The sequence below is a fragment of the Helobdella robusta genome (genome assembly GCF_000326865.2).
Source record: "Helobdella robusta unplaced genomic scaffold HELROscaffold_18, whole genome shotgun sequence".
In the NCBI taxonomy this organism is placed as follows: Eukaryota; Metazoa; Annelida; class Clitellata; order Rhynchobdellida; family Glossiphoniidae; genus Helobdella; species Helobdella robusta.
Genome location: NW_008703981.1, coordinates 1,265,101 through 1,276,357, shown reverse-complemented (window position 1 = coordinate 1,276,357; position 11,257 = coordinate 1,265,101). Strand labels below are relative to the sequence as shown.

General features: G+C 36.5%; 1 protein-coding gene across 1 annotated transcript in view; it reads left to right on the top strand.

Moving 5' to 3' along the window:
• Positions 1-7,801, top strand: part of HELRODRAFT_170509 (hypothetical protein) — a gene marked incomplete at both ends in the record, with an annotated part of 12,993 nt that extends 5,192 nt beyond the window's left edge. The window contains 20 exons of the mRNA XM_009016329.1: positions 98-258; positions 504-716; positions 897-1,196; positions 1,412-1,558; positions 1,725-1,855; positions 1,963-2,065; positions 2,271-2,480; positions 2,539-2,734; positions 2,894-3,046; positions 3,281-3,391; positions 4,081-4,211; positions 4,535-4,814; positions 5,093-5,148; positions 5,264-5,402; positions 5,610-5,899; positions 5,990-6,222; positions 6,423-6,562; positions 6,776-7,048; positions 7,272-7,389; positions 7,600-7,801. Coding sequence (XP_009014577.1) covers positions 98-258; positions 504-716; positions 897-1,196; positions 1,412-1,558; positions 1,725-1,855; positions 1,963-2,065; positions 2,271-2,480; positions 2,539-2,734; positions 2,894-3,046; positions 3,281-3,391; positions 4,081-4,211; positions 4,535-4,814; positions 5,093-5,148; positions 5,264-5,402; positions 5,610-5,899; positions 5,990-6,222; positions 6,423-6,562; positions 6,776-7,048; positions 7,272-7,389; positions 7,600-7,801 — 3,587 coding nt within the window. The remainder of the gene's footprint in view (positions 1-97; positions 259-503; positions 717-896; positions 1,197-1,411; positions 1,559-1,724; positions 1,856-1,962; positions 2,066-2,270; positions 2,481-2,538; positions 2,735-2,893; positions 3,047-3,280; positions 3,392-4,080; positions 4,212-4,534; positions 4,815-5,092; positions 5,149-5,263; positions 5,403-5,609; positions 5,900-5,989; positions 6,223-6,422; positions 6,563-6,775; positions 7,049-7,271; positions 7,390-7,599) is intronic.
• Between the last annotated feature and the right edge of the window lie 3,456 nt (positions 7,802-11,257).

The following is an 11,257-nucleotide window of genomic DNA, read 5'->3' as shown; positions in this document are numbered from 1 at the left end:
CAAAAAGACAGGCAGACGGTCAAATCCACAAATAAACAAACAAATATATAATGAAACAAACAAACGCATATAGAGACAAACAAATACAAACAAACAGGCAGTTGCTGTCAGACGCCCGGTCAGACGCACACAGTGACAGGAACGGTGGTGGTCAATGTCTTTAGGGTTAACACGCAACCGACATTCAAAGAATGCAAAATTTACCAGCCTACCGTTGTCGAAGATGCTTCCGCCGATCTCAACACCAGCATCCTGAATGTTCGATTTGTGAAAATATTTGATCTTGTAGAAAAAATTATGAATGTTTTTGTCGTTGGAGAACGTTTAATTATCAAAAACATTACATAAAAACTTCTATTATAGTTAAATTTGAAAAGTTTCAAATATTTAAAAATCATTCAAATCATCATGACTTAATTTACTCGCGACTAACTCAAACCAGCAGTAAATTCATCAAAGACCAAAATCATTTAAACCATCATGACTTACTTATTTGCTCTCAGATGACAGCTACGGACAACGACTCAGGCCCTAATGGAGAGTTGGAGTACAGGATATTCGGCGAAGAGAAGAATTTTTTCTTAGTCAGAGAGAGTAAGACGCTGCCGAAAACGGCTGAATTATATTTACAACAGAGCATATCTCGATCAAGTACAAACCTCTACAAGTTTAATGATACTTTCAAGTTACCTGTTGTCGTGAAAGTACAAGACAAGGTTTGTGACATATGCCACAATGTCCGTAATATTTTTTTTTTATATTTTCATTTCATATGTTAGTAATGATTTACACGTTTTAGTAATTAAAATTGTTTTATTAATGAAAATGAGAAAAAGTTGATGTTATCAGAAGATAAAATAAAAACCAAAAAACTGGTATCATTCAATATTTTGCAGGGAAGTCCTCGCTTGTCTACCAACTGTTTCTTGTTCGTAACGATTCAAACAATCAATAAAAAGGCACCAGTCTTTGACTACCAAGAACAGAACGCTTACTACTACACACCCCTATCTCAGCCCGGAGACAACATTCTCAGAGTGTTTGCTTTCGACGAGGACTTTGGTCTGAATGGAGAAATTTATTATTATTTCGATTCAACCTACACTGGCCTCAACTCCAACCTTTGCGGTAATTCTGTTTTTGTCGATAGGAACTCAGGCTGGATAACTTGGTCCGGTGGTGATCTTTCTCCTAAGGTTGGCTTTGATTTTGAGTAAATAAACTAAAGTTATCATCTTTTTTTGTATTTGTACTAAAAAATAATATTTTGCAACGAAGACCTAATCTTTAAAACGCTAAAACGATTGTTATTGCGAAATTGTATGAATTCTTACTGATAAACATTTACAATTTTAAAATGTTTTAAAATATCTCAAATTTTGATAACTGAAGAATTTTTATCATTTTCCAGATCATCACATGCTCGGTGATTGCCTCCGACAAAGGAAGGCCACCTTTGACATCTCAGCCGACATTTATTACGATTGAACTCTTCGCCAGCAACGACTTCATCCCCCCAAAATGGGACAAACTGAATGGAGTCGAGATCGATAATGCTGTATGCCCATATATTTGATTGCAAATTTTCAACTAACCATGCATTTTATATATTCAATGTTTACATGCTTAATCAGTTTGAAAGTAAAAATGTTAAATACATTAAGTTTATTTAAAAACAAAATTTTATTTGGATAAAATTAGCCAAAAAAATCGAAATCATGCAGTTTTTTGAAGTGCCGGAAAACACAGCAGCCAATCAGCCGTTCTTATCTCTGAAAGCCACATTGTATAACGACACAACCATCGATTACTTCATTCCGACCGAGAGTATCTCGGTACTGAATGGAGACCACAGGTCTATTTTCAATTTAATCTACGGCAATGGTTTTTGAAATTGATAAAAAGTTTTGGTTTCGTAGAACTTAAACAATTATAAAAAAAAAACTATAAATGATTTTCCAGTTTTGATATCAGGAAGAACTCAACTTGGATGAGCATCATTGTAGCGACTCCACTGAAGGAAAGCAATCAAATGCCATTCTATTACCTTAGATGCAGAGCCTTCGTTCGTTCTTCTTTCATATACAATGATACTTATATGTTCTTGATTTAGTGGCTTGCGTTTGAGAATAGTTTTATTTCATGTATTATTTTAAGAAAACAAACTTATAGAACGCGACTGAATGAATAACACTAGCCAGAGATAAACATTGAAAATTTTATAACTCAACCATAGTAAGCAATGCAAGAAATAAAAATTTTACTCTTAGATAATGTCAAAGAGAGACGCCACTCAAAAAATAGTAACCATAGCCCGACTGAAGGTCAACATAAAGGACGTGAACAACCAGGCTCCCAGATTTTTAGGCATGGACAGCAATGGGGGGTATCCGGCTTCAGTTACGCAATACAGCAAAAACGGAGATTTTGTCGCCTTCGTTACTGCAATCGACTCCGACAAAGACTGGCCAAATAATAAGGTTTCATTGGAAAATTTCTCGCCGATAAATAATTGCTAACTCAACCACCTGTCCGCAGATTACATACAGTCTCATGAACACAGCTGACAGTTCGTTGTTCAGCATCGACTCCTTAACGGGCGAGATCAAAGTGAATTCATTTCAAACAGGCGGTCAACCAATCTTCAACCCAGACATAAAAAAAGTCTACACGCTGACTGTCATCGCAACCGACGGAGCGCCATCTACCATCAACGGCCCTCTTCCAAACAATGGTTGGTTCAACTTTCTATTTTGTTTCCATTTACACTTTTGCATCAATTTGTATGCAACCGAAACAATTCTTCGTTTTTATAATAACAACGAAGCGTTTATAAAACTTTTAATTTAAAAAAAAAATCTAGAGAAATTATCAACTTTTACAACAACTACAGCCACGGCGCAAGTTCAAATAGTTGTGAACGGCGGAAAAGCAGACAGTCCTTACTTCAGTCAAAATTTCTCCACCAGCCTGTCGGAAAGTGTGACGAGAAATAGCACTGTGCTACTTGCTACTGTGGCGCCGAGTACTACCCCGCTCAACAAAGGTTGGACGTTGTTTCTGGTGAAGTTCTTGAAATAATTTTTAAATATTCTGATAATCGTAAGTGCGTATAATTACGAAAGAAAAGTTTATAAATTAAATTTATAATCTTAAAAATTAATATAAATTAAATTTTAAATTTGTTAAATTTATATAATCCAAAAATTGCAAACGATAACGTATAAATTTTGTTTGTTTGACTGTCTCCGATTGATTCGACTATTGCAATGCACTCCAGTCTACACGCCTCAGTACAACATCCAAGGTGGGAACGTAGGTCGCAAGTTCGCCGTTGACAACAACACTGGCAGGATTTATACAGTCGGAGAATTGGACGCCATGAAGATTAGTGTTAGTTGGTTGGATGGTTGGTTGGTTGGTTGGTTGGTTAGTTGGTTGGTTGGTTGGTTGGTTGGTTGATTGGTTGGTTAGTTGATTGGTTGGTTGGTTGGTTAGTTAGTTAGTTAGCAGATGGTTTATTTAGATATTTTTAATCCTCTTTACTTCAATTTGAGATCTTCTTTTTGTTTCATCATTGTTGTTACTACCGTATATCTAAATGTTTTTGCGTGAAAGAAACATTTTGTGGTGAAAAACAGTAAAGCAGTTTGTTTCTGATTTTAAAATGCATGTTAGATGTACGCAATGTATGCTTTAATTTTAATAACACTTCCGTTGGATAACTGCACAACTCAATTGCTGGTTGATTTATCATTACAATCACAAGGCTAAACTTTTCAATTATTTTATCACACTTGAAAAAACAAAAATATCTAATAAAGATATCAAAAAAATTTCATACTCAAAAAATCCAATAACGACCAATTTAGAAAAAAGTTCTAACGCTAAAAACCACTACAGACAAACAAACAAGCAAACAAACAAACAAACAAACATACAAACATACAAACAAACAAACAATCAACCAACCACCACAAAATGTCTTCCAAATCCCAAATCCATCACCACGGCCACTAACACTTTAGACATACAACCTGCTGCTCGTTGCATTTGACGGTATCCGCAACAACCAACCAGCCTACGTCAGCGTCACCCTGTTGAGCGACCAAAACCGGAGACCCCCCACGTTCAGCGCCGCTGAGTACCTCTACTCGAAAAATGACGTCATCGAGAAAGATTCTCAATCCGTTAATAAAGTTATTGCTCAGGTGATTTAGACGTTTTTAGCGATATTGTTAGTGATATTGTTAGTGATATTTTGAAATTTTTGACGATCATATGGTTGATGATGTTGTTGGTAATATCAATGATGATAGTGTTGTAGTAGTGAAAGGATATTTTACATTTTAGTGACGATAAGGGGTTGTTATATTATGATAGGATAATGCTGATTAGATACTTGTACTTGAACAGTTTTTATCAAAACAAGTTGGAATAATAGATTAGGGTTTGGTCCAAGAGATTTCAAACTCACTCACACACACACCACACACACGCACACTCACTCACTCACACACACACACACACACAGATACAAGCTACCAGCCCCAGCAACAACCAGCCAATAACCTACTCCTCTTCCCAACCGGACAACTTCGTCGTCTCGAGTAGCGGTCAGGTGAGCATCGTCAGACCGCTGAGTCGCGATCCACCAAACGGATTCTCACCCCAGCAGGTCAATGTCATTGCGGACAACGGGCTGACCAGGGGCTACAGTGTGGTCACTCTTCCATTGATTGACATCAATGATAACACGCCCCTTTTTGATCTCTGCTGCGTCGCTGGGAGGGTGAATGAAAAGATGCCCTCTAGTAAGTTTCATTGAAATTTTTTTTATTCATTTTTTGATTCTTGAATAAATATTTGATGAATTGTGTATGTATGTGTGTGTGTATGTGTGTGTGTATGTGTGTGTGTTTGTGCGTGTGTATGTTGTGTGTGTGTGTGTGTGTGTGTGTGTGTGTGTGTGTGTGTGTGTGTGTGTGTGTGTGTGTGTGTGTGTGTGTGTGGTATGTGTGTAACTGCTAAATTAACTAAATTGATTTTTTTTTCTCAGTGACATTAAAAATCACTTACATAAAACTTTAAGATACCTCGGTCATGACTCTGAAGGCCAATGACGCAGATAGTGGACGAAATGCCGAAGTAAGTCGTCGGCTTGAAATTAAATAAAGTTAAAAATTCAAACTAATTAAATAATAAATTAATAAAAATAATTACAAATCATATAATTCGAAAATAATTATTCTTTTTTTTCCAGGTTGATTTCTCACTAGTTGATCCATCCGATTACTTCTCCGTCCAGCCAGACGGTCTGATCATGACGAGGGTTTCATTGACAATGGATAAACAGAAGCACACGTTGAAAGTCAGAGTCACGGATCGAGGAGCACCTTCACGTTCTTGTACGTTTAAAATAATGTGTGTGCGTGTATGTGCGTGTGTGTGTGTGTATGTGCGTTCATGGTTAGGTGTAGATGCATGTACGTGTGTGTGTGTGTGTTTGTGTGTATGTGTTTGTGTCTGTGTGTGTGTATATGTTTGCTTTTTGACATTTATTCTCTTGATTATACGTTTATAGACTATAATTTGTGAACGCCCAACAGCTGAAACATTCGTAGACATCTACGTGAATGAAGTTAGCGACTTCGTCCCATCCTTCCCATTACAAAGTTATCAGGATACTATTCCTGAGAAACTCCCGGTAGGATCCCTCGCCACCTCCGTCAGCGTAACAGACCGGGATATGTTGGATACTGTATCATACACTTTGATGGATAAACCCGGATCACAGGACGCCGCATTTTTCTATGTTGATTCCTTGCAGGTGTTTGATGGCCTCTATAGCGAGAATAACGCTAAAAGATACAGTTCAGCTTCTATCAAAATTTCAAAAGTTTGTTTAAATTTCTCGCTGAATGTTTTTGCTTTATCAATTTTTCGACTAATTCGCAATTTAAAATTATTTAAAACATTTAATTTTCAGATCATTGACTTTGATTCCAACCGCAAATCCACATATTCTTTCATTCTGTCTGCGCAAGATTCTGCCCAGAGAAGCACCACGACTCAAGTTACAATAGCAGTAAGAGACATCAACGATCATGCTCCGGCATTCCTTCCCCAGTCAAAAAATGTCTCCATCAGTGAACTGGACCCCGTCGGAAAAAGTGTGGCCACGTTTGCTGCCACTGACGCTGATAGTGGAGATAATGCTAAGTTTGCGTACGTCGTGCAAAAAATCAAATGAATTTTTTGATGTTTCATTTTTATTTGCTGATATTTATTTATTAGAAAATACTTTGTAGAGCATTAACTGATTTCAATTGAATGCCGTAGTGTTAAGATGTATTGTAATTTTATAAAAATTAGCTTGCAAAACCGCTTCACAATTTCTCATAAATGGTTATAACTTCCAGATACTCGATCGATTACGAGAACACAGATCCCAAGTTCAACTTTAAGATCGATAGCTTAACGGGTGCGGTCACTATAAGGTCAAGGTTGGATTATGAATGGAGGTCGTCCATGAAGGTCAACATACTTGCTGTTGATCTAGGTGGGAGGAGTTATTCTATTTATAGTTGATTCGAGCTAATATCGATTTCTATTTTTTTTTAATTAATACAATAAACTTCTATATGTTTCTATTGTAATTCTGATGATTGAAGCTAATTTAAATGTATGTGTAAAGTTATTTAGAATAAATTTTCAAAAGAGTTTACTTTTAATTCGTGAGTAACATTCACATTTTCACAAAAAATGTTCTCAGGAACTCCAGCGCAGACGGGAACTGCAACGATGTTCGTGACAGTGACGAACGAGGTCGACAGCCCACCGATCATCAAATTCAACAGCAGCCCATATAGCAACAGCAACAATATCCAGGACGCTCCCATTGTGGTCAGGAGCAATCTACAACGATCCCAACCAGTCTCCTGTCTGAATGCCATAGATCCAGATAGCAACAACATCAACGGTTTGAACTTTGACCTAGTCTGCACCAACCCAAACCAACGTTGTTCCGACTTTACTATCGGCAATGGTGTGGAAGATTTAAAGTTTTTGAAAATTTAAATTTAATTTTCTCACTTAAATGACTTTTAGTCAGTCGATAATACTTACTTATCACTTAACAAAACTCGTTTTATATGATTATTCACTCAACGAAAGCATTTATTCAATTCGTTCATTTAAAAATTGTAACTTTTGTTAAATTATTCTGCCTAAAAAAGAAAGAAATTAAAAAAAAAATAACAATCTGACAGATGGTTGTTTGAGAGCAAACAGGGACGGATACAGCAGGTCCAACCTGGGGTTCGATTCGTACAACATTCCTGTCAAAGTCACAAAAAGTGGCACTCAGTCCACCACACAAGATGTCAAGTCGGTCAAATTTTTATTTTTTTAAATTTCACTAATTAATTTTTAATTTCCTCAGCTGTCACACTCATACTTATACTCCGACTATCAGTGAAATTTTTTACGAATTTGTTAACTTCGCCATCGTGATCATAACCTTAAACATCGTCATCGTCGTCGTCATTGTCATCACCATCTTCATCATCATCTCATCTTCATCTTCACCATCTTCAGATTACTAATCGAAGGAACGGATTCAGTGCAGCCGACGAACGGCGCGAAACATGCAGACGTGATGAATTTCGTCGGAGAGAATGGCGCATTTTCATCGATCCCACTCGGAAACGTCTTCATATCCGATCCCGACGCCTGGGATATCAATAAGGATACATTCACTATACAGAATCCCAATACATATTTCAGGTTGTTGGGGTAAATATTAAAACTGCTATTATATTTGTGATAATAACTGTTAGCGATGGTCTTTGTTGGAACTTCGCAACCTAAAACCTCAACTTTCACCTGACCAACAAATTATACCCATATATATATATATATATATATATATATGTAATATATATATATGTGTATATATATATATAATATATATTATATTATATATATATATATCTGTATATTATATATACATATATATATATACTGAAAAACTATTAAATAATATGTATAAACATACTTCCTACTACAAATATAGTCATAACTTAACAATTTACACATGCTATAACTGTTAATAATTACCATTTCTCTTGATATTATAACATCAGACACAAAACAAATTTTCGTTTATAATTTTTTTTCTGTAACTTTTCAACCATCCACCACCGACCGTCAGCATGGATCCCAACAAAAAGGGGCAAATATTGTTGCGGGGAGATGCCCCACCGGGCCAGCACACGGCCACCGTGAACGTGAAAAAGCCCCCATTCAGTGACGTCACAGGGACGATAACTGCCACCCTGACACACGTCAATGAATCAGCTCTGTCAAGGGCTTCGTCTTTGAGGCTGGCTGGTGAGATTTTGTAGTGGTTGCTGATGGTCGCTTGTGGTCGCGTCTGACATTTCATTTTGTTTTTTTTGTTTAATACGATTGTGTCGTCAATTTGTGATGACTTTTTTCAATAAAGATGCTTCTTGCTGTCACGTTCATTGCTGTTGTCTAGGTACATTTATGAGAACATATTGATAACAATGTGATATGGCCAAGTGTGATTTAATTTCATATACGTGCTGGGTTGGTTAGTTATTTGCAGTTCGAAATCTTAATAATTAATTATTGTTCTTTTTCTTCTTCTTCTTATTATTATTATTGTTGTTGTTGTTGTAGGATTGAATGACGCCAGAGATCTCTTAAAGAAACCACCGAACAACGATAAACAGATCCGACTTCAAATACTGTCAGACAATATTGCCCGGTTAATCGGACCGACTGCAAAGGTTTAATAAACCTTTTTGACGATTTTGGCCCTGTTATTATTATTATTATTATTGTGGTGATAGAATTGATGACGTTAAACCAAATGATGATAAAGATAGTGATGAAAATGATGATAAATATTTATAACTGTGTGTTGTTGTTGTTATTATCATTTTCATCATCATCCCAAACCCACCACCCCGATCCAGGTTCAAATCCTGTCAATGTGGGACGTGGAGAACGTATCCCAACCGTTGGTGGATGTGTTGTTTGCTGCCTACGGATCGCCATACTACTATCCGGAAAAACTGGCCGCTATTGTAAATGCTAATAAAGAAAATGTTCGTTCGTTCGTTTGTTTGTTTGTTTGTTTTTTTAACAAATTTTAAACACTTGCAAACATTTTTAAAAGTTTTGCGAATTATATGAAACTTTTTCAATTTTAAAAGTTTAAGAGAAGGTAAATTATTCAGCCAAAAATGTGCAAAGATTCATCAAATTAACCGCAACATTACTTTCTTGCCATTTTTCTTACAACTTACAATGTTATCCTTTCTTCGTCATTAATGTCATCATCATCAACTCATTCTTCTTCTTCACCATCATCTTCATCATCATTTTCTTCTTCATCATCATCTTCATCGTCACCATCATCTTCATTCGCACAGCTTCAGCAATCAGCCAACGTGTTGATCACCATGTCGCCAGTAGACCTATGTAGATCAGAGTTTTACAACTGTTGGCAGGATGGTTGCGCAACTCAACTGCAACGAGACGAGACGAAACAGCGTATCGTCAACACAAACGAAACTTCGTTCGTTGGTCTCTACGCTAAATTTGTGCAGTCGTGCTTTTGTTCTGCAACAAACAACAACCTCATTAACATCAACAACAATAACATCAACAGCAACCAGATACGTTGTCGTAGCGATAGTTGTTTGAATGGCGGAATATGTGTGGCCAACAATACTGCTATAAGGTAGAACATAACATAATAATAATTAATAAATTATAAGTTATGATGCAATTATTATATTATATTATTTATTTATTATAATTTTTCCAGCTGTCTATGTCCACCCGGCTTTGATGGACGAAGATGCCAGATGACGAAAGTGAGTTTCACTGGACCTGGTGCTTACCTCGTTCTGCCCTCTATCAACGCCTGTGAAAATGACCACATAGGACTTGAAATACTTTTACCTAGGTCAGTCTTTTGTTTGGAAAATAATGATACCTCGGATATTTATGATGATACTTCGGATATTTATGATGATACCTCAGATATTTATGATGATACCTAAGATATTTATGATGATAATAATGAATGATAGCGATGATAATAATAAATGATACCGATGAAAATAATGATATCACCGATAAAAATGATGATTTGAAATAAAAATTCCATGTTACTCCAACGACCACTACTTCTAGTTCCTTGCCATCCACGTGTATGCTACTCTACGTCGGACCCATGCAACAGAGCCCACCAGCAACAACAACACCAATCTCTTCGTACAACGACCTAGCAACTTCGTCGAGTCCACCGAAAGATTTTCTCCTCCTTGAACTGGTTGATGGGCTGCCGAACTTGCGTTTGAACCTGGGCGATGCGGAGGTTGAGTTAACTTTTAGGAACACTAAACTGCCATCATTAGCTGATGGCAACTGGCATTCCATTGACGTCTACAAAACTGGAATGGTAAGGGTTGTGTATTTTGAATGCCTGTGAACGTTTTGTTTTAATTAAAAAAAACTTTCAAGCCTTTAAGAATCATTCTGTTTGAAGATTTTGTGCAATATTCCAAAATTACTCAATAAGTTTTTACCGTTGTTATATGAAACGTTTTGAAACATCGCAGGATGTGAAGATGATAGTGGACAAATGTGAGACAGCTCCCATAGTTGAAGATATGCCATCATCGACATTAGATGCGTCATCGTGCGAGGTTCGATCAACGTTTCCAGGCGAGAGGTTCCTGCTGAATCCCGGCGGTCCCATCCAACTGGGGGGCCGATACGATGCTGCCAACAACTATCCTAACAATTGGATGAAGGGAGCTTTCAGGGGCTGCGTCAGAAATCTGCAACAAAATGGAAAAGTACTTCATCAGAGATTTAGATTTCTGATAAACTTTTGAATTTTATTTGATAAAAATTGAGACAGAATTCGCTTCATTTATTTACAAAAAATTTAAATATTTTTTAACAATTAACATGTTTTTTTTGCTATACTCATGTTTCCCGTCAAAGATTTTATCAATCAATCAATCAATCAATTAATCAATCAATCAATCAATCAATCAATCAATCAATCAATCAATCAATCAATCAATCACACATTCACACACAAATACATACGCACGTACACACATTCACACACACACATCTAGACACGCAGATCCAAACACACACAAACACATTTTACAGATCTTCGACTTGAATATAAGCAACA